This window comes from Dermacentor silvarum, chromosome 11 (genome assembly GCF_013339745.2).
Source record: "Dermacentor silvarum isolate Dsil-2018 chromosome 11, BIME_Dsil_1.4, whole genome shotgun sequence".
Taxonomy (NCBI): Eukaryota; Metazoa; Arthropoda; class Arachnida; order Ixodida; family Ixodidae; genus Dermacentor; species Dermacentor silvarum.
This window is the reverse complement of record NC_051164.1, coordinates 51,876,286-51,900,209: the sequence shown is the minus strand read 5'-3', so window position 1 is coordinate 51,900,209 and position 23,924 is coordinate 51,876,286. Positions and strand designations below refer to the sequence as shown.

Genomic DNA, 23,924 nt, shown 5'->3' with positions numbered 1-23,924 from the left:
GAAAAACGCACGGTTGCCAAGTGTGACCGTACGAGCGAAGCCCGAATACGGGAGACGGGTCAAGCACCCAACCGGGCAACACTCACGCTGGTGTCGTGGAAGTCGTGCACTTGCATCTGGAAGAAGAGGCCAGCGAAGTGGGCCGCGATGTTGGCCGTGTATGAGGCGAGGAATATGACGGAGAAGCAGCCCCAGAGGTTGATGAGCACCTTGTTGGGCCACGACTTGGGCGCCTTGAAGGCGACGAGGTGCGAAAAGAGGAGGGACCACATCACCCACAGCGCCGACGCCAGGCTGAAGTTCTTGGTCCGCTGGCGGCCCCACGGATTCAGGCCGAACGGCGAGAACCATTCGTACAGCGCGGCAGCTAGCGCTGTCACCTGGGAAAATTTCGGCGAGAGCAAAAAGGAGAGAGGTCAGCCGGAGGGTCGTTGTCTCTGGCCGGCCGCTCTCTGTAGTTAAAACAGATAAAGGGTCGGTATGCACGTAACTTAACAGAGTACAAATAACTATGTGCGAGTGCGATGTGCATTCACGTACAGCCAGCCAGATCTTAAGCTAGCTCACGCAAGCGCCGCCTTTCCGGCTTTTTAGCGCGCTGCGATGGAGCGAGCCTGCGAAATGAACAAAGTTGATGCTCACAAAGCTCGTATAGATAGGATAGTCATCTGTTAGGCTTTTCCTGTGCTTAGTAGCTGGCATAGAGAAAGTCAGTGCTCGCGCGAGCAAGCTACAAATTTGGCTGGCTGTACTGCGCACGGTACGTCCCAAAAACACAGGCGTCTGTCCGACGTAGAACCTCGATGTGAGGCCGCTCTCTGTGAAAATATGTTAAAACCGGAATGGTTGACCACATTGCGCTTTGATTGTCGTTCCACGCCCCCAGAGTCTCCTGCTTCGAAAGAGATCTGTCGTCTAAGCAAGACGACGTAGCCTTAATTGTCTGGAACGCTGTGCCATAATTTGGCCAGTTACTCAGGATGTGCAAGATTACATCTGGAATCTTACATACCCGAAAGTTGGGACATCTCCACGAACCTATCTTATCTAGATAAATTACTGTAGCGGACACAAGTATGAAACTGCGCAGGTCACCTGCGAAGTTATAAATATGCTTTACTTGTCGCTGGCTGCAGTGTACCCGATACTGCGAATGTTTATTAAATATTTAGCGCTCGTTTGAATAAGATGATAATGCTGCCAAAAGGACACCGAGTATGAGTGCGAGGACACTGAAGCTGCGACTCACCTTGAGGCTGAGGAAGATGGCGAGCCAGAGGGGCACGCTGAAGGGAATGAGGAAGGCCGAGAGGGGTACGTCGCGCTTGACGGCGTAGGCGAGGCACGAGACGCCCGAGTGGAAGTAGGGCACCGAGAAGTCCACCCAGCGAGACCGCGATGACGTCACAGAGTACGCGGTCGCCGCCAGGTGGGCAGCCCCTGCGGACAAAGCAGAGTCTGAGCGCCATTATTCCTGCATGCGAATCCTGTCTCCTTCGTGCGTCTCTACACTGGTGTACTTTCCACTGTACCCTTTCCCTTCGTTCTCGGGACAACTTTAAACCGACTGGACTCCGAGACCGTTCTCTGAGTCAAAGATGCTCGGACCCTGGCTACACCCATCACTGGCACAAAAAGCGATTCGGGCACTAGTACAGTACTTGAAGTGCACCGGTTTAAGAGACCACCTATAGTGTCCCTGTACATCGTCCCACGTGTACTGAGTACTCACTCTCTCCCTCTTTCCCTCTTTCTATTCCCCCTTTCCCTTTGCCCTCGTGTAGGGTAGCAAACCGTACGCTCGTCTGGTTGACGTCCCTGCCTTTCCTCTCCTTGTTCTCTCTCTCTCTTCCCTTCGTCTTTCATTTGTTCTTTTATGTTTGAAATATCCTGCAACCATCGCATTCGCAGATGATTGCACTAAAGCAAAATAAAAAAAATAAAAAAGGAGAGGGTAGGGGGGGGGGTATTCTTTGGGTCCGTTTAATCTTCTGTGAGACAGCTTTCATCTGCAATTCCTCTGTCCGTAAATAACGCTCAGACAATTAACAATCTCAGTCTCAATTTGCATGATTCGCTCGCGCGTCTTGTACGAGTCGCTCCTTCGCTGTGTATGTCTTCCATTACGCCTGGTGCACGACACTAAGGTGCAATGAATTAGTTTGTATAGACGGTACTTATTACGTCTACAGACGTGTGTTTGAAAACCTTTCACGAGAGCCAGAGCATAACACCCGCAGCTCCTTGCTTCTTTTCGAGCACACGCTTTTCTTGAACGTCATCGAAGTTTCGCTATTTGTTCGTCGATTGAAAAAGCCGAGAAAACGCATCAATTTTGCAGTACAGCTGTCACTCAGTGAACACCAGACAACTTTAAAAGCGAAATGAAGGACACGCCGCGTGAGTGTGGGAACAGTAACCGACCAAACAATCAATATTTATTGGAAAACTTCAGGAACAGCCATTAGGCCTTTATTCTGGCCTTTGTATTTGTAATTTGTAATCATTTTGTAATCATTCTGATAATATTCTCGAGTTTTTTTCGCCAGTCATGATCTCAAGCTTGCCCTTTCTACAGCGCCATGCGACGTCTCATCACCCGTAGATCATCGTCTTAAATTTGAAGTGGCAAGCTTCCGCACCAACTTGTTCTTTTATTAGTTCGCACCACAGAAGTGGAATCCACTCCCAGCCTCTGTTACCAGCAAGCCGGATCCACCTGCTTCATAACTTACATCTACACCCATGCACCATAGTTTTACTGCTTCTCTCTGTAACGCCGCGATGGCATTCAGGGTATTTTAAATAAATGCATAGAACAAATGAATATTAACAATGGTACCGTTTTTATATCGAAGGCATAAATTTTGCTCACCACCAGCTGGCACGTTTTGCAGTCGCGAATGGAAAACAGGCCGTGAAACGCTCAGTACCTCGGGACTGACCACTTGGTCAAGCAGCTTGCTTCTAAACAAACAGGCATATCACAACGGCGGGGAAAGAATGTGTTATTTTAAGTTGGCAGATTACATGCAAATAGTAATTTGTATATTCTACCCAACTCCAACAAAGGCAGCCCATATCTTTTCGCAAGCATAGATTTAAACGCACTGCGGCAGACAGCATGCAGAATGCCGGGATCCTTCTATTTTAAACAAATCTAACACGTGCGCCTATTTGAACAAAAACTACCTAAAAGAGTGGTCATATCTCTAATAATTTAAAATAATTTGCAATATAGCTAAATTTATTATACAAGGTTGTAGTCCTTGAGTATTACGCTCAGGTGCTTCATTAGCAGGTTGTCAGAATATCAGATTTTGTTATGTTATTGTAAAAACTTATAAGTACGCATTTTTAGTTGTGGTGTTTCCTTTTTATTGTGGTTTTGGCTATTATGTGTCCTGTTCCTTTTAAGAGTTGGTGATATGTTTCACGGGTTGTTTGACGGAGCTCCGCGTTAGGCCAGCAGCTGCGTGAGAATGGTATTTCTATTCGCGTAATTCTTGCAGCGAATAAATAACCTGCGCACAGTTCTTTAGGTTGGTGATCAATTTATTTTTGCGAAATACGCAGCATGACTGACTGTAGAATAAATCGATGTTTAATTACTTGTTAATCATGAGAAATCATCAGAAAAACGCACTAATTGTCATCCCACCTACATAGTTCATGGACTGACTGTAGAATAAATCGATGTTTAATTACTTGTTAATCATGAGAAATCATCAGAAAAACGCACTAATTGTCATCCCACCTACATAGTTTCTTTCAATTTAACCTGCAGTGACTTGCAAGAAAGCTGTGTAACTTTCACACAGTTATTGACAGTCCATCATAACTCGTGATTCAAGGGATATATTTGTCAGCTCAAACAGAATGTGAAAGCAGCGCCACCGCATTTTAAAGTGAAGGCCTTTTTTTTGGGGGGGGGGGAGGGGGGATGCCGTTTGTTAATGAAATCTGCAGCCATTGTCTTGCTGTTATATTACCATTTTGCCATGATGTTTCCTGAAAGCTTCTCGTACACCGTGTCCCACGGTGCGTGAAACTAGAAGTCATGCTTTTCAGTTTACCTCAACACCAATTGTCGAGTTGGACAGTTGCTGAATTTCAGTAAGCTATAGGTAACGCTACCTAAATACATAGATTCTGACACCATCCGTGTAATCAGTGGAATAACATGTCACACTCTTGTATAAATTATTTTATTAAACTAAATCCCAAAGTTGAGCGTTTTAAGCAACGACAAGTTTTTTTAAGCACTGTAGGACTTTGAAAAATATTACCCTTGACACGTGTGACTACACGCGGAAAAAGAATTTCGCACTATAAATTTTTGACGTGCTGCCGAGGGGATCGCCCGTGCACACAGAAACCTGCAGAACCTGCATTTAATGAAGTGCCTCTAATAGGACTACAAAAGAATAAATAAAAGCAAATAAAAAATATTTGAGGTAGACTTTAAAGTGGTGATTGAGAAAGACGTTTCTTCCTGTTTTTTTTTGCGCATGTCCGTCAATAATTTTGGGCTGGACGATCATTGTATATCCTAATTTACTAGCTCGCAGCGCCATCCAGTCAAGGCAGACCGGTTATTTTGTGACGACAATTACAAGATTTCGCATCAAATGGCTAACATCCGCTCACCGTGAGGCGCAATATTGGTTCGAAAATGCCATATACTTTTGCTCACTGAAATACATTCATTGTTTTGTTTTCATTTTATTATCCTTGCAGAACAGGCGGTTATAGTAGCACAATATATCGGCGCTGACAATACTATATTTACAGTAAAAAAAAAATCCCGCAGAAACTCCTCTGAGAGTTGTCTAAGTATGCTTGAGCATTGTGCCACTTGATACCTCCACGCATCCCGGTGTCATTATCAGTGTTATGAAACTTGATCCAATCAGTATGAAGGACACCGCTGCGGCGACACGAACAGCTGAGGACGGCGGCGCAAGTTGGATTAATAAGGCAAGCAAACTATACTGCAGGTGGCGGCGCCGGGTGCGCTGATGATGCTACGATCATTATAAGTCGCTATCGCTCTTTAGCGCCTTATCCATCCGCGTCGAAGGATTATCAACCGTGAGCAACCATACTCCGGCGGCGGCTGCGGAATGCGCAGGTCCCTATCTTGAAAGCGATCTACGATGGGGACACAGTTCGGCGAGTGATGATAGCTTCGTGCGCGCTGTGTTAACGCCGCTTAGTTCGCGTTGAAGCGGGATGCAGTACGAAGGTCAATTCGCTCGTTGCTGCGGGCCTTATCTTGAAAGCGATCGTCTGACGTTACGGACGCTCGGACAGACGGACGGATGTTCTTCATCGTTGGGCAGGCATAGAAATGCTCACGCGTATAAAATATGTGGCAACTCCCACGAGTAAGACGCTGGCTTCTGTCAGCGCGTGACAGGCCTAAAAATGTAATTAAAGAAAAAAGAAATGAAGGAGCGATTTTCCAACAAACGCTTCCTGAATGCGTGACTTGAGAAAAAAAGATGAAATAACTACTTCACTGCCTACTTCACCCCCTCCCCGTCTGTAGGGCCAAATTAATGGTATCTGCACACCAGCACCCGTCAGGCATGTCGCTCTGGCTAATGGCGTTGGGTGTTACCGGAGATGAGGTCGGCGGTGATGCCTCCCCACTTGCCGCCGCGGTCGGTGCCGAAGCTGCCGTCGGCGACCAGGTACAGGTCGAAGTCGAAGGCCAGGTCCCGGGCGAGGGAGGTGAGCAGGTCCATGGCGATGCCGGCGCAGCAGGTCACGTTGTAGAGCGGGTGCCTGGTCGCGCCGCGAGTCAGGTGGTAGTGCGCGAACAGCGCCGCCAGCTTTTCCGGGTCGGCAGTGGACACCTGCGTCAGCGGGTATAGCATGTCAGGGAGGAACCCGGTGCCGAGTGCGATAAGTCTATTTTATGCAGCCTAGCACTTCGCGAACCACGTCGCGCGACACACTTTTTCAGTAGATGCGGTGAAGGGTCTCACACCGACTGGCGGATGCTTCGATAGGCTGGCGCATCTTCAGCAATGATGTAGCTTTAATGGTAAACCTATCTGTAGCGATGAAGTATTGGCAAACACCTTATGCTGGGTGAAAGGCGTCTCGATATGGGCACGTGACTCTACCTTGGTTAGACGTGGCCTTGTCATCTTGGCGTGTTGGTTTTTGTGGTCAATGGAGCGATGTCACGTCACGCGACAAGGCTGACGAGGACGCCTTCGACAAAGTGAGGTTAAAGCTGTTCAAGTACGGAAACATTAAAATGCCTGTTTGGTGACTTCGGTTCATTCCTTGGTAGATGTATAAACAGCACAACTATACCCGCTGCCGAATGCCATGTGCGGAAAGGCGTAGAAAGGCAAAGGCAATTCTGACTGGGCGACACTGCGCTGGGGAAGGACATAGACAGCGTGAAATGCACAAAAGAAGTAAACCGCGTGGACAGCACAGCGGTAGCAGGTAGCGCTCTTGAACTCTATGTATTATGTAGGCCCGTAGACATCGCCAACTCTGGAAGCACCGGGACATATCCGTCTACGGGGAGTTACTTTGGGAGAAATGGGCCTAAGACTGTGTTCTCCATGATTGTTTAGTCGCATGACTTGCCTCTCAGTGTTAAGCGAGGCCAGCCACGCGGAAGGCGTATGAATGTTGCGTCACAGTTGCAGGAGTTGTGACGCGACGCGTGGGGCTGTCGGTCTTTCTCGCTAGAAAGGCATAGCAGTTGACAAATGCAACACCGAATCATAGGGACCGAGCGGTCAAACCTTCGACCACCAAAAAGAAGAGTCTTGCAACTCATAGCAGCCTAGAAACGTTGACCCCGACGGTGGTGATCGTTCAGTCAGTTGCCTACCTGCAGACAGGGGACGCCACTGAGGCAGCTGCCGTTCCCGATGCGCGTGGCGGCCATGACGAAAGGCGCCGCGTACGCGGTGACCACGCGGAACCGCTGGCGGCCCCAGGTGCGGGGCCCCGTCAGCGTTGGCTGCTGGCCGGCACCCGAGGGCCAGAGGATCGAGTCGAGCTGCGCCGAGCCGCGCGTCACGTTGCCCACGGCGCGCCAGCGCGCCACGCTGCCCGCCGGCACCAGGTTGAGCACGTCGAACACAGGCGGCGGGAAGCGCTGACTCTGCACCGCCTCCGCCGCGGCCGCGCGGAGGTAGCTGCGAGACGGTCGAGCGGAGAACACGTGAGGGAACGTGCGAGGGATGTTCCTTCACGTAAAATAAAAGAACCCCGCAAACGAACGCCGTCCTACTGGCACATGAAAACGAAGGAACAATGTCCCTCCTGCAAGGGCCCTTCATACGGCTGCAGAATGCTTGCAAAAAAACACACACACAAAAAAAAAACGGATGCACAAGAAAACGAACGAACGAACGAATGAATGAATCAATGAATGAATGATTTCATGTTTGAAATTCGTAAATCATGTAAGAATTTGTTCATTGTGTGCTGTGAGGAGAAGTTGGCGACTCTAGGCGCCAGATACTCCTCTGCTACGACGACGCGTTATAAAAAAAATAAAAACAAGTGAACACTCAACAAGCGTTCGAGCCACAGTGACAACACGAGAGGAACTTGAAGGAGATGTTCGTGTAATTCACGCCACAATTCTCCACTAACAGCCATGATGGCCCGGTGTCTATGGCGTCCTAGTGCTGAACACGAGGTTGCGCTTTCGGTTACCCACCGGCTGCGCCTGCATTTGGATCGAGGCGCGATACGATAACGCTCGTATACAATTAAACTTGGGCGCGCGTTAAAGAACTACTATTGGTCAAAACTTATAGGAAGCCTTGCGTTGTGACGTCTTTCACAGCCGCGGTGTTGCTTTAGGGATGTAAAAGCAGAAAATTCGAAATTAAATTAAATTTTGTGTACGTTAAGCTGATTTCCCTTCGCAAAAAAGTTGTTGCCCTGTAGCACACAATTTCAGCCAATGGAACGAAAGGAGAGAAAGAACGTAGATATCGTCCTGAAATTCCTTTCCATATACGTTTCGTTAATTCCACGTGAAAGTATTGTTTGCAAGCATTGCACGCCTGCTGTATGTGTTTCCTGTGCGTGCGTCAAGTGGTTACTTGCACAGTTAGAAAATGCACGGAATAAGCTCTGCTACAGTTCAGCCGAGGATGATTTTACTGCTTATTAACTGGCTGCACTAGCGCTTCAATGGCGCTATAACACCTAAAGGGCAGTTGCCAAAATTATCAGTGAACAACGTGTTCTTGGCGGTTTTTTGACAACGAAGCTAGAAGCGATCGCATAGATGAAAGACAGTAACAAGTGTCTAAACAGCTACTTCGTTTCTCTATAACAAAGCTACCGAGAGCATGGTACTTGTGAGGAATTTGGTCATGTTGTTTCCTAATCTGACCGCGTCATCGACGCTGACAATCACCCGATTGTGTTAGTTCTGCGTTCGATGTTTGAAAATGTCCTTGAAAATGTTTGCAAATATGCAAGAGCATTTAGGGCGAGCCACACTCATTCGGACGACGGGAGGCGTAAGCGAATATTAAAACCAGCATCAATTGAAGCTCCCTTTAACAAGCGCTCGGAGTATTTAACACGGTTCACTGAACAGTTCTCCGAAAGGTATATAAATGTAACAGCCTTTACCCGCGCATTAAAGAACAATAGCCTCTGTTGAGCCAAGAGTCAGTGCCATTTCTCGAGAGCAGGGGCGGTATTCTGTAGGAGTCTACCTAGTGGACGGTCCATTTCGGCTATCGCTGAGTGGCTGCTGCTTGACGTGCAGGAAGGAGACTGGCTGGCACCTTCCTGCACGTCAAGCAGCAGCCAATCAGCGATGGCCGAAATGGACAGCCCGCTAGGTCAACTCTTACAGAATACCGCCCAAGTAGTTTCACTATTAAATTGTTGGCCTTTAGGTGACCAGAACCAGCATATGATAATGACCCACGGCGTTGTGGGGGGACTCTGGCTAAATTTTGACCACCTTGTGTTGTTTAACGTGCACCTAAATTCACTCGTGCACTTAAAGTACACTTAAAGTACACTTAAAGTGCATTTAAAGTGCACGAAATGAGGCCACTGACGCCGACATCGAACCCGCGACCTCGAGCTCAGCACCGGAACGCAAAAGCCGAGAGCATTACTTACTTGTCTTCCAACAAAAATGAAAGCAATGCTACCTAAACCAAATGAAACCAGTCAGCATCAGATCATCAACAGTGGTGGAACAAGGGATGTACCTGCAGCCAACCTTTCGACAAGGGCCTTGTCATCGCATGGTACGAAGGCAAGCCCTCGTGTCGAAACGATGGCTCCAGAATGACATTTCTTGTTTGACCAGACCCATAACTTCAAGTCTCGATCTTCTTGTGTACTTCTCTCATGTTCAGTCATAAGTATTCCTCACCAGCCAATTCTGAGCTACGTATACTGCATAACCGTGCGCTCACCTCGCATAGATCACCAAAATAAGTGGGCCTCACTTAGACTCGGTCGCAAAATGTGTTCATTGCTTAGGGCTCACTACAGAAACTCAGACTCACCAGAATTCTACTTAGCCGGGCTCACTCTTACTCCAATTCAGCAAAATTTTACTCAGCCGGGCTCACTCTGACTAAGGCTCATGGGTCAGTTCGGGTCCGAGCGAGTCCGAGTAAGTCGACACAATTGGCTCGCGTAGTCGCTGGAATTGGAGGCACGAATGTACTGAAATGGCGGGGTGTCTCCCAAGCAGCTTCTCTTAGAACGAATTGCGAAGCATCCTTATCGATTAGCCGCCGAGCAGCGGAGCATTCCACTCTACCGAATAAACAAAAAAAAATCAAGAAAGAGTTTGGAATCGAGGGCCGTTTGTTGACTGGTTAGTGAGGTACAACGTCATAGAGCAGCCCAAGACCAGAGACAGACGTCGTCTAGTGGACTGATGTGGCTGTTTGGGCGTGCTGGTAAGACCTGACTAGAAACTTTAAGCGCACAACTAGACGAGGATGGTGCCTCCCGTCTTCTTTCACCATCCTCGTCTGGTTGTGCGCTTAAAGTTTTTAGTCACGTATAGTGGAGTGCTTTTGATAAATTCCGGCCACAGGGGATACCGTAACGTGCACCCAAAGAATGATGTTCAACTGTTTTTGTACGTCTCCTCACATAGGATTATTTCACGTGGTTTAATGTCTCCAAGCAACCCTGGGGCCATGAGGCCCGCCATAGCGAGGGACTCCGAATTAGTTTTCACCACCCGGGTGGTTCTTTAACGTGCACCCAATGAACTGTACACAATAGTTTTTATTGCGATAGCAATTATATGTACACTCAAAGAGGATTTCTACCGTCGGCGTCGCCGTCGCTGTCGCCGTCGCCGTGAGGCTCCGTATGACGTCAACGGCGATTCAATCGTCACCGCGCGCCGTATGCGGCATGTGCGAGTGAAAGCGCGCGAGGGACGCACACTTTCACGGGGAGAGAATGCACGGCGGAGAACAAACGCGTGTTCTGCGCCGTGCTCCCTGAAGGGCTGCAGAATTAAGCGTCTCTTTCCTCCTTTACAATCACCATATATATAGAGAGCAAACACGACTTCTTCTGTCGCGCGAAAGGCCGTGGGGGCAGGGGAGGGAGGGAGCGGAGGGTACGTTTAGCTGTGGCACCAAATGCGCAATTACATAAAAAAAAACGTTGCGAGACGAGAAGGTGGTAAAGACTTCCGACGCTGCTGGACGAGTTTCCTGTTCTGATCTCGCCGAAAACCTTGCTCCCAGAGGCACCGGCAACAGTCTCCAACGCCGCGCGCGTTCGCTGCGAACGCGGGCAAAACGCCGACGGCGTCGACAACAGTTCTGCGCGTTGCTTGTGCTGCTGCATGTCCAAGGTTATACACCTGATAAAACTACTATCCTTACTTCGTATAGCTCTCTACTAAGTTTCTATCGCATTTGATGCTTCGCCTGTTTTTGTACCACATCGTACCCCATCAAAATGCGGCCATCGCGGCCTGGAATCCATAGCCACTGCGTAATTGCAGCCTAACCCGCAACCTCAAGCTGAGCTTTATGCTGATTCGAACCCGCGACCTCATGTTAAGTATCACAACGTAAGAAATCAATTTGGACTGGAAAATTATAGATCGAAAACTGCACTTCCGTTAACAAGGGGCAAAAAACAGGGTTTGTCATACTAGCACGGGAAATAAGCCCAGGTCACCCATCTTTAAACTGCGCGCCGAAACCGGAGCGCTCATACGTCTGTGTGACGTGACTGATCGCTGAAAATGTTTCTCGCTCTTAGGCGATTGCAGAGCACGGAATGCTCTGAAAAGGTTCTTAGGTTAAATCTCTTGTTCATTTAGAAAGCAGCGTAATGCTACTTTACGGGTAAATAGTTAAGCAGACCCATACCGACGGGGCCAATTTCCATGACGCCATGGAATGCTGGTGCAAGAGATTTCAAGGTAGCGTCGCCAACCGTATTCCTTGTTCGCATAATTTTTTTTTCTTGCTTACCAAGCCTCCGTTCATTGCAAAAGAGACATATCTTTAATAAACTTATTATTTATTTTGCTAAGACAGCAACCTGATACACTCGCGGACAGTCTTTAGTAGCAATAAAGAGAAAGCTACGGAGGCGAAAGACATGCGTGACAGGAATTCTGAAGCTAGTTCCAAACTCTCATTCGCGTTTATTGAAGCTGGCAAACAGAACATAAACATACTATAACATTTATATTAAGACATAAAAGCCAACACTCAGTGTTCCCCTTCCATGTTTTGGCAAATGCGAAAACGTCGCAAGTGGCACGCGACGATGTTTCAGTAACTCCTCCGAGAAACTGAAACAGAAATCGCTGTAAAAATCAACCAGAATACATAGTGCAATGACACATGTGCGAAATTTCAATCCCTGTAGCTTTTATTTCATTGCCACTGAAGATTATCGGTGAGTATGATGCAGCATAACTAGATATTCTTCTTTAGTGTTGTCTCAAATGTCCGCTGTGTTGGCAAAACAATGCCGCAGTTTCTCCCAGAAGGCGAAGCATTGATGGCAAGAGCAAAATAATAAAAAACTGTGGGAAGTAAGTTTCTGATTTTTTTTCGGCCGTATGAATTGCAGTAAAGATTCGCTTGCTAATTAAATTAACAAGCAGGGTGTTACATGTGCACAAAGAATCATGAACAGATCTCACTAGATGACCGCGAGCGCTCGCTGTCACAACGCTGGCGTTATAGAAAGTGGGGGAGCGAACGTTTCGTACTGCCTTATGCTTCAAAGCGTCTCCACAACTTATATTACGCGACCTCCAACACTAGGCGCGCGGGAAGCAGCGCGCGTGATGTCACCAGTCATCTCGGCTCGCCCTCACCGTTGTACCCATCGCAGGTTCCCCACAAGATAGGCGCGCAGTCCGCGTATGCGCAGCCTCGACCGGGCTAGAGGAGGAGACGCGCGCTCACCTAGCCCAGCGCGCACTTGATTACGCGGTTTCCAACATTAAGTCCGCGGGAAGACGGCGCGCATCAAGCCGCCAGCCTACTCTGCTCCCCTCACACGCTTTCCTTCGGCCCGTAGCACACGGCGCGCGGGCCGCTCATTCTATCGCACTTGTACTTAACAAGTAACATTACAGTGATGTCCTGGAGTGCCCATATAATTGCTATTGCAATAACTGTTTCGCACAAGCGCGTACCCGTGCAGTCGGGTGGAGAAGGCGTGTCGACGAGCTCCCGCCTCCTCCCAGCAGCTGGGCGCCGGTGCAGAGGAGACGTTGCGCAATGCCAGCGGCCACTCGACGGGCCCCCACCGCGCCAGGGCGTCCCTGAGGAGCCCCACCAGCCAGCGGGGGGCCTCGGTACGCTCCACGGGGCCCCGGCGAAGGCGCAGGCTCAGCGCTCCCAGGGGACACCGCTCAGGAACGTCCACGGGGCCCTCGCTGTCTTCGCCTGCGTGCGACCAGACCGGAAGAAATGCGAGCGCTCTTACCACTGCGTTTGTGCAGTTTACTGCGAAGGCCAAATTCAATTTAAAAATTGAATCAATACAAAATGTGGTGTACAGAAATTTCTTAATTAAAACACTTAGACGGTAACAAAGTCAGCATAACTTATGATAAAGGGTACAGGGCGAGAAATACAATGATGACAAAATACTGGTAAAGCACTAACACTGCTTTTCTTTTTTTTGCAACGCAACATGAATACGTTTCAACCGGAATAGTTACGGCCTCGCAAAATTTTATATCTTGGCTCAGTGTAAGTCAAACACTTCTAAATTATTGAGATAAGGCTATGTTTAATACGAGGCATTAGGCTGGCATGCATGAGCTTAAAAAATAGTACGTGAGGATTCCCTATCTTCTTTTAGCTGTTGTGGGTAAACAAATACTATCAACTTATTTACTTTAAAAGCTTAATATATGTATTGTACATGGGTATCGAAAGTGGACAAGCCACACGAGAAAGCTGTACTAGACGGCTTTGGACGGACTTTCGACTTTACACGTGACAAATCCACAGTAGAATGTGTCACAACGTACTGTGACAGCCTTATACAGGGTGTCTCACTTGACTTGGGGCCAACTTTAAAAATATGCAAACGTTACGTAGCTGGACAGAACCAAGGTAATCTTGTTTGCCGTCGCTTGGAGATACTCAGCTTGTTTTTTGAATTCCGCCTAATTAGTTGATTAGACCCGATTATTTAATCAGCCTCTCAATTAGTATAATTACATGAAAAATGTCAATGAAAAAATTGTCGAGCAACTCACCATACAGCTTTTTGTTGCTCAATACACTACTTGAAGTGCACCTATTTAAGAGACCGGTTATAGTGTCCCTGTGCATCGTCCCACGTGTACTCAGTGATCATTCTCTCCGTATTTTTCTCTTTCTTTTTCCCTTTTTCCTTACCCGTAGTGTAGCGTAGCAAACCAGACGCTCGTCTGGATGACCTCCCTGCCTTTCCTCTCCTTGCTCTCTCTCTCTCTCTTTGAGAAATGTTTTACGATCGCAATATAAATTACTCGTAAGATAGGTGGTCGGAAACGTTCACGAGGTTGGATACATTCAAGAACTAATGCAGACAAAATAGAAGATTTCTCACATTGCGTGGCATGGGTGCGCGACAGCCCACGTGCTCGCCAGTTTTCATTACGCCGAAGACGCAGGAATGAAATGAGTAAGTTGATAGCGTTTCATTAACTGGCTTCAGGCGAAGCCTTCATTTCACATAGATTCCAACACGCGCGCTAGATATGCATAATTTTTTTTTTTACTGTCGTGTTGAGGCTTTCCGGCCGACTCAGAATATAGAAGGTGGGAGGTTCGCGAAACGCCACGTTGCTTTGCTGACCTTCCCCAGCAAGGAAAAGGGGAAAAGTAGCAAAAACACTGGCAGTTTTGACCGAAGGGCACAGCACTGACCCCTATGGCAATATTTAGTGCGGCGGTTGCGCTCCTCGGAAAGTGAGAGATGCCTGTTGGCTGCCAGGGCGTGGTTCCTATGTCCAGCACGAGGTGATTTGCCTAGTGGTACTGGTGCCACACAGCGCGCACGGAAACTTCTGCTGGACAGAAGTGAACAGCGCCCTGGTGGCAACCAGGCGCCTCACAATGGATGTATGTATGGATGGATGGATGCTATGAACGTCCCCTTTGAAACGGGGTGGTGGGTTGTGCCACCAACGTTGGCGTGACGAGCGCCACCTAGTGGCTTTGCAGGCTTCGCGCCTCTAAGCTTACGTAGCTCAGTGGTGCACGCCACGAGACAAATGGGAAACTAGTGGCGTTGGTCGGCGTACAATGAAATAAACTGGACAGCGTCAACTGGACGTTCACTGCGCAGACAAGAGCTTACACACAGAGGCGCGGCAGGAACGCTAGTGTGCTTATACATACGTTGCGCACAAGGTTCATGTCAGCAGCGACAGGTAGCACGCAGCTCTCGCTTCGCCACCGAGGCAACTTTGGGCGTTGACGTTGCGCTCACTTCGCATCATCGTTTTTGCAGCCGAATGCGATGCCTGTGTGTATGTGTGAAAGTGTTGTACTTGCTTTAGTGCAATTTATATAAAGGTTCTGCACCCACGTCCATTTAGAAACACGTACATACTCTCGCTTCTACTGATGTCACTCCGACACTTGCGGTTAACGAAAGCGCTCCCGCATATGAATGTAATATCCGTGCCCGCAATCTCACCACGATCAGCAAAACAAGTATTTTTTCACATATGCGATTTCTCACGAGATTAGGCGCGCGCCATCGTATATTCAAAGAATATTAGTGCGAATTAAGCCTTCTTGCTTTTATCTCTCACGTCTCTTTCTCTCTCGGGAGGTGCAAGAGTTAAGACGGTATGTAAATTCGGTATAGCCGTACGAGAAGCAGCCACCACGGAACTTCCATTCCGGTGGAGCGTACGGCGAAACTCCCGTTCACGACTCATTGCACGTCCACCTTACCCTGGAAAGCGAAACAACGGCGGAGCTGAGGCGCAAGGCTAAGTACCGAAAAGCCGCGCGTAAGCGCGCGGACATGCACCAAGGCTTCGGCACGCGCTGTAGCACCCAACTATCGGCTTCCTCTGTCTTCCTTCCCGACGCGAAGCGGATCCTACCTACCCGCCCGGGCCGGCCCGGACGAGACAATGGGTCCACTGTCACCAGGTGTTCCTGATGGGGTCCCCGGTCTCTTTGTCCCGTGACAGGACAAAAACGACGACGAGGAAATAAGGCGCGAGAAGGGAAGGCCGAGGGGGGGGGGGGGAGGTAAACGCGAGGTTCGGGGAGTAGGAGGGGGGGGTAGGGAGTGGAGTAGCGATGTGTCGCAAGCACGTCTCCCGAGCGGAGAAACAAAAGTGAACGCATCGACGAAAAGAGGAAGGCTAATAGAAAGCAAACACTGCCGCACCAAAACGCAGCCCAAAAAAGCGAAAGGAAATAAGAGACAGAAAAGTGTCAACAAAGGCCGTCGACGTCGTCGGACGCGGGAGCCGCGCCAGAGTTAATCGTTACGTCGAACGGCGGCCCCTTTCGGACCATCCTTCTCTCTCGTTCTCTTCCAATTTCTCACCGCCTCCTCCTCTCCAGCCCGAGCCCAAAGACGATCTCGCTAACGGGTGACAAACACCCACCCTCACCTTTCCGCGCCACCTTTTGGGAAGACCAGAAAGGTTTGCGTTCCTTTCCTCTCAGCTCCCTCCTACCCCACCTCCCTCTACTATCCCTTTTTTTATCGGGACGAAAGCACGACAGCCGTCCAGGCGAGGCAGAACACAACGGGATTGAAGGGAAAGATAAAGAAGGCCAAAAACAAGAAGAAATAACGAAAGAAAGAGAACTGCGAGGTTCGATAAAGAAACGCCTCGCCACCTCCTTCCCCTCCAATTCCTTAGCGCCGCACTGGTCACACAGACACACGCGGCGGAGAACCGATACATCGAAGAGCGACGGTCCTCCTATTTTGTGCCGACCCTCCCAACCCTCCCCCTTCTTCCCTCCGACAGCGGTGGACGCTATCCCTATTTTATTTTGTCCACCGACTTTTGCCATCCCTCGTCGGAGGTCGTATTCAGTTTCGCGCCTTTTTTTATTGGTTCAACGGCCGTCGCGCTTAAAAATGGCTACGTCGTCTTGACGGGACCCTTTACGACCGCCATTTTCCCCCTTTTTTCCTCTATTCTATCTCTCTTTGCCCGTCCCTCTAAACTGAAGAGGACAGTCGAGCAGTTTGTTCCCGAAGGAAAGGTTATGCGATACTTTGCGGGGTACACAGGGTTTGAGAGGGAAAGAGAAAGACCCTGAGGCGCTCATGGCAGGGTGGGAGTGTGAGCACACACTCGAGTCTTGACCCTGTGTCCGTCCACGATCGATGCCCTAGCGACGGGTGGGAGAAGCAGGAGCATCAGCCTCACCCCCCTGTCCCTAGGTTCGCCTGGCCGGGTCTCCCTGATGGCCAGATATACCACACGGGCTTCCCGAAGAGACAAACACACAAACACAAGGCGGAACCGAGAGAGTCTATGACGTGGGCCATTTTGGTCCCTTTTCGAAAAATATATCACCACGCTGCCGCAAGCATCCGCGCGGCCCTCTTGCCTCAGAGGACGTCCCGCGTCGCCCCCAGCAGAGGGTGCCAGACAGATTGATGAGGCCGTGAGGGCGGAAATTGTTCGTTTTGCTTCCTCAAAACGCTTCATCGCTTCAAAGAGTTTCCTCCAAAAATTACTACCTAGAGGGGACTCCCGTGTTCCAATCATTCAGCTATAGCGTGGAAACGGGTGGCTAGTGCATGCTTTTGTCTAGTCATCGCGCTTTCGGCTTCAAACGTTCTTGCAGCGTTATTAGTCCACTCTTTTATCTTTCTAAATTTTGAAAGCAGTCATAACTTTCAGAACGCAACCAAGCCATAAGTATCCGCGGACACACACAATCCCAGCGAATGGTGATATTCTGTTGAAAATAATCTTTTTTTTTCTTTTTTTCTTTTCAACTGCTACGAAGCCCTACGACGCTACAAGAAGGAAGCTTAAGCAAATCAATGTGCGATTCTTAACACTCCCATGCCCGCTGGAGTGCCTTACTAGCAGGCCAAGTATACATTACAGCGTCGCTGTTCCCTGTAACAATTTTCTATAAGAAACTGTATGCTTCGCCCTTCACGTTGTACACTGTAATTTAAACATTGTGTGCAGGGTTCTCTTGTCGTGGAATGACATGTGCTTATGGCACCTTCAAGTGAGACCGTTCTTTTGTCCTTGAAGAATCTTCGCTCACGCAGTTAGTAAATGTTACAGATTCTTCTCTTAATCGGTCTCGACGTGCTCGCATTTGTTGGCAATCAGCTTTTCTTTGCCCAAATGACGTAGCGCGTGCTCTAATCGGGCATTGATAGATCGGGCCACTCCGTCGCTGAGTGAATCAGTCATCATCAAGGGCAGCCGAATTAGCTAGAGTGCACGATAAAGGGAACGTTCTGATACTTTGCCAAGTAGTCTTTACGGAGTGCCAGTGGCGCCTAACAAAGTTACTGAAACGTTCCGTGTGCATTCCTATTTATTTAACATATCTTTAAGCACGATCCTTGTGGAAATCACGTGGAACCGCGATATTTTCCTCAAGAATGGTGCGGAAAGCATATGGAAGGGGTGTGTGAATATTCGAAACCTTCGAATAACGAGTCGAGTATTGTTCGATTCCATTCGGGCCTCGAATCGAATAGTGGCTACTTGAAAGACGAATATTCTCGCGTACTTTTTTCACAGTTTAAGTCGAACATCAAAACGAAATCGAACATGAATTTGAAGCAAAAACGCAATCTTTTTCTTCCCCTCCACAGTGGAGATAAGATAATGCGTCGCTCAGTCAGTTACAATTGTGCGGCTAAACACGATCACACGCAACAAAATGTTGCACGGCATTTCGCAGTGGGTATTGGCTTGGTACTAGTTTATCGATACAGCCCCTGCCTCGTGTTCTCTCATCGAAATAAATCAGAATAGGTTTTATTTCAGTGTACTTTAGAATAGTCGCACCAGATGCCAGTGACTAATTGGAACTAGAGAAATAGGTGCTGTTGCCGCAAACGACACGCACGCCTGGTGGAGATAATATATTCAGATATAGTTTGGTCCTCCACAAGGTTACCTCTATACAGTGACAATGCATGACCGCGTATTCCTCCAAGAGCCCTGACTTTCCGAACAATTTCTTAGTCGTTCTTAATGATGCCTTTGATCTGTCATTAAAGCACGCTTTATGGTGAGCCGTGTAAATGACGGAATCTTTCTATTGTTCTGAATACGAGAATGTTCAAATTGTTTGGTATTAAGGGTGAGAACGCTGTACACTATCCGCCAACTAAGTACTCGGATGATGTCCCATATTTAATTAGATTCTGGCCCTATTCCATTCTTATTCAATTCGGTCTCGAAAACTGCTGTTAACACACCCATAGCATACGGAAGTATACTGGAATGGCATACGGAATGTTCTGAGTAGGCTAAACAACATGACGCGGCTCGCGTTACCCACGTGACTAAATATTCGCATATCGCTGGAAGCCTAGCTACGTAGCTACAAAGCACACAAATAATAATAATAATAATAATAATAATAATAATAATAATAATAATAATAATAATAATAATAATAATAATAATAATAATAATAATAATAATAATAATAATTCTATTAACAAATCTTTCAAATACAATGAGAGAAATCAGGTTCGCCTAAGCCATCGCAGTGGCTTGTCACGCGAAACCCGACAGTCAGCAACAAATCTCAGCCACTAAAACTGACTATTTTAGAAAAAAAGAGAAAAAAATGAGAGAAAGAAGAAAAAAAATAAGAGCGACACTGAAATCTTGGCTACTTGCGGACGATAATATACAAGTCAAAAAGACAGGCAGTAACCGATGACACAATTCGTAATGACGTAGATAAAAGATATGACGCGTATAATCATTCCACGTATAATTCCTTTAAGTTTTTGCGAAGATCGCGTACAGATTCACAAGACGTAATTTCAGAGGGAAGAGCATTAAATATATCCGGAACATAATATGCTCGACTATATCTACCAAATCTGGTACGTGTGAGAGGAACTGAAAAAGTGGGTGTATAGCGTAAAGGACGGCAATACGCAGTGGGGACTTTAAATGTATCGGTCCAAAAATGTTTGAGTGCCACTGTCTGAACAAAAAGTGATAGTAAGTTCGGTAATTTTAGCATCTGAAAAAGGTTCACATCTTGTGGGCTGCATACGTCATAAGTAACACTTTTTACCATACATTTTAATAGCCTGTTTACACGTTGATGACAAATGCCAGAACAATGAACAAATGTTGTAATTCCATATCTGAGCACACTGTAGGCTAACGAGTGAACCAAAAGTTTCCTGACAGACAGAGGTAAAAACACTCTGATACGATACAATAAACAGACGAGTTTACGGAGTTTGCTGCATATGTAAGATAAGTGAATCGAAAAAAGAAGACCGGAATCAAACCATATGGCCAAATACTTTACTGAATCAGAAAAATTTATTGGGGGGCAAGAACAATTGACACATCGAGACGTGTGCAAATAAAGTAAATAAGAGAGTGAGACACTCTTGAGAGGGCTATGGAAGCAAACCAACCTTGACTTAGAATGGTTATTGGTAATCACATTGATATCAAACCAGTCCATTAATTTTTCAACGTCATTCTGAAGCATTGAGAATGCATTCGAAAAATTCACGTGTGTGGCGACAATTGCAGTATCATGTGCATATTGGAATAATTTGCAAGTGGATAGCACATTGGACGTGTCCTTAACGTACACATTCAAAAGTAAGGGAGACAATATGGAACCTTGTGGCACACCGGCCCTCAGAAAAACACGGGAGCTGTAAATGTTTGAAATGGAAACCAGCTGCGATCGATCTGTAGGAAAGTTGTCCAACAACCGAAAAAAAGGACCACGAAAACCTAAATTGTAGAGTTTATCTAACAATATAGCATGGCATACCGTGTCGAACGCTTTTGCGACATCTAAAAAAAGTGCACAGGATACAAGATTTCTTTCAAGTGAAGAAAATAAATGGTCACTTATTTCTTCTAATAAAGCCTGAGTGCCCCTTTTTTCAATAAAACCGTATTGACATTCAGAAAACCCTCCTGATTTGCAAATAAAACTGTCCATGACTAAGAATATATGTTTTTCTAGAACTTTTGCTAAACTAGGCAAGATGGAAATGGGGCGATAATTATGCACACATTCAGCATCACCACCTTTAAGAAGGGGTCGAACTACGGCTGTTTTTAACAGCGTGGGAATGCTTCCGCTTGTAATTATCTCGTTTAGGATTTCTAACAGGATATACTTCAGAACACCAAAGTTCCTGAAAAGATCAAACATGCGAATTTTATCAATTCCTGATGATTGATGCCGGCCGAAGCTGCCTCTTCTTCCGTAATAGTGGGAAGGAAAGCGGACTCGATTACCGAAGTAGTGGTGCTAGCAGTGTGACACGATTGCTTAGACACAGCAGAAAACTGAGCGAAAAATTGGTTAAAGTTGTTAACGACTGTTGGTAAATCTGAATCGAAATTGTTCTGAATATCATTAGCCGGATTTGAAGATGAACCCCGCAATTCGTTAATCAGAGACCACGTTCTCTTAGTATTGTTGCGAGACTGATAAAAGCGGTTCCGGTTGTGCGAAAGTTTGGCCGCACGGATAAGAGCGTTTACTTTATTTCGAGAAGTTTTGAATTGTGAACTGTGAACGCTGTCACTGGGTGAATGTCTGCAGCGTTGCCATAGTAGGTCTTTTTCTTTGATGGCGGATAATATCGCACCATTCATCCGGGGCTGATTCGAGCGGCGTTGGCGAACGTAAACTTTCCTTTCACTGGATTTGTAAATAATGTCCATCGAACGCGAAAACTGCGTGTATAGTTCGGATCTATCGGTAGTTTCAAGCAGACCTGACCAGTCGAACAAGGCGACCAGTTTATCAAAAATAGCACTACCAATAACAGAATGACAAGTGTTCGGTCTAGAATGGGACGGTGACCGAGAAGGAAAGCGCAACTGACAAGCTATAAAGTAATGGTCAGCAACTTTTTGCTGTAACACAGCACCGTGAACTGAAGCAACGTCCGTACGGATGTTGAAGTGATCAATGCAAGATTTAATTAAATTATAAAGAAGTAATTCTTCCCTAGTTGGAATGTCAATAATACTTTCAAGGCCATATTTTGCAATGATATCCAAATAATCACATGCCGAGGCTACTGTGGGATTAAGTATATCTATATTAAAACAAAGAAGCTCGAGAACAAGTTAAGGACCGCACAAAGAGCAATGGAACGAAAAATCTTAGGAGTAACGTTAAGAGACAGGAAGAGAGCGGTGTGGATCAGAGAACAAACGGGGGTAGACGATATTCTAGTTGACATTAAGCGGAAGAAATGGAGCTGGGCAGGCCATGTAATGCGTAGGATGGATAACCGGTGGACCATTAGGGTTACAGAATGGATACCAAGAGAAGGGAAGCGCAGTCGAGGACGGCAGAAAGTCAGGTGGGATGATGAGGTCAGGAAATTCGCAGGCGCAAGTTGGAATACGCTAGCGCAAGACAGGGGTAATTGGAGATCGCAGGGAGAGGCCTTCGTCCTGCAGTGGACATAAATATAGGCTGATGATGATGATGATGATGATGATGATGATATTAAAATCACCTACTAAACATATGTTAGGATCTAATGTCGTCCTCTGTAATTGAGCATCCATCTCATTAAGAAACGAGGTCAGGTTACTTGAAGGAGGCCTATATATTGCCAAGAGTGAAATATGGCTATGCTGGTTTGAAATCTTCAGTCCAAAAGATTCCGCGCTAGAAAAGGTAGTCGCTATCTGCTCGACGCTCCAAATATCTTGTACGAAAATTGGAATCCCCCCGCCTCTCTGATCATACCGAGTGAACCAAACGGAAACGAATGCCGGAAGAGTGAACAAGTCAGTCTCAGCTGAGGATATATTTATTTCGGTTAGAACAAAGACGTCAACTTTGTGTAAAACGCTGTCAACGTAGGAACAAAAGGTGTCCCAATGCTTTCGTAAACTGCGGATATTAACATGAACTATGGTAACTGCCGATGGAAAGGAAAAATGACGATCAAATGCTTGAAAGTCAACCAAACATTCGCACAGGGCCATGAGATAGCCTTGAAAACTGATATCGACACTGGATGATACGGCGCTATGAACGGTTAGGTTAAGCGCGCAAGATCATTCACATGGTTCACACGGATCAAAGAAGCACCTTGCTCCTTCTTTGCAAACACGTTTCCATCCTTGGTCCAAACATATTTATAATTCTTTTCCTTTCCCTTCTTGTTGGCAAGCCAAAACAGTTCCCTGTTTGCCGCTGTGAGGTTATCATTGAAAAAAAGCCGGGGATCTTTATCTGATTTGCATAAGTTCTTCAGTTCATGACGACTAGACATCCAAGTTTCCTTCACGGATACAGAAGCAAACTTAACAAGAATGACTGGAATTTTGTCTCTTTTGCTCGGCAATCGATGGATGGCAAGAATGTCTGAGCTGTCGAAGTCTTTGATGCTCAACTTTGTGGCAAGATTTGCCGCAAAGGCGCGCAAGTTCTCATCACGTGTAGCAGGAAGGCCATGAATTTCTATGTTTGGACGGCGACTGTACTGCTCTTGTTTGTTCATTTCAGCTTTCAAAGCTCGTATCTCAGTCTCCTGCTCCTGCACTTTGAGCGTGAGAGACAAAACCTCCGAGTTGCTCTGTTTGATTTCTTTTTCACTTGCTTCTATCCTAACGAGAAATTCGTCATATTTAGATGACATGAATGCAATAGAATTCTGTATCTCGCTCACGGAAGACTGGAGCTTGTCGACAGTTTGCGTCAATCCCAAAAGTTGATCGATTTTAGCGGGAAGCGGTAGTAGAGAATTTAGATAAAGTCTAAGAGAAGAAAGACTGTCCAGTTTCTGATTTATAGCTCCTATCTGGCGTTGCAGAGCTTCAAGTTCATCTGTAGCGGATGAGTCTGGAGCCGCGGACCGGCTTTTTCCTTGTCGACAATGACGACATTTCCATACGCCACGTTTAGTCGCACCCATCGAGATAAACGTTGATTCCGAAATTCCAGAACAGGATGAGCCCAAATGAAATGTTTTTTTTTTTACATTCTTTGAAACACATGAAACGGCCGTGATCAGGAATATGATCAGAGCAATCTGCACAGGACAACGATGGCACTGCGCAGCAACAAGAACATACACAACCCTAATATGCAAAATACAAAACCCTCTATGGCAGTCGGCGGCACGTAGAAAGCAAACAGTGCAATTAAGAGTCCCGACTTATTTATTTCGCCAACTGTGAGGTTGTCAACGTTGTTCACGAACGTCTTCATGTG

The 23,924-nt window shown here is 47.0% G+C and overlaps 1 protein-coding gene across 1 annotated transcript in view; it reads right to left on the bottom strand.

The window, feature by feature from the left end:
* Positions 1 to 23,924, bottom strand: part of LOC119432915 (glutamate receptor ionotropic, NMDA 2C-like) — an 83,026-nt gene that overhangs the window by 15,263 nt on the left and 43,839 nt on the right. Inside the window, exons 5-9 of the mRNA XM_049658307.1 lie at positions 12,677 to 12,929; positions 6,869 to 7,178; positions 5,627 to 5,864; positions 1,250 to 1,440; positions 87 to 380 (exon numbers count right to left, since the gene is read on the bottom strand). Of these exons, the coding sequence (XP_049514264.1) occupies positions 87 to 380; positions 1,250 to 1,440; positions 5,627 to 5,864; positions 6,869 to 7,178; positions 12,677 to 12,929 (1,286 nt within the window). The remainder of the gene's footprint in view (positions 1 to 86; positions 381 to 1,249; positions 1,441 to 5,626; positions 5,865 to 6,868; positions 7,179 to 12,676; positions 12,930 to 23,924) is intronic.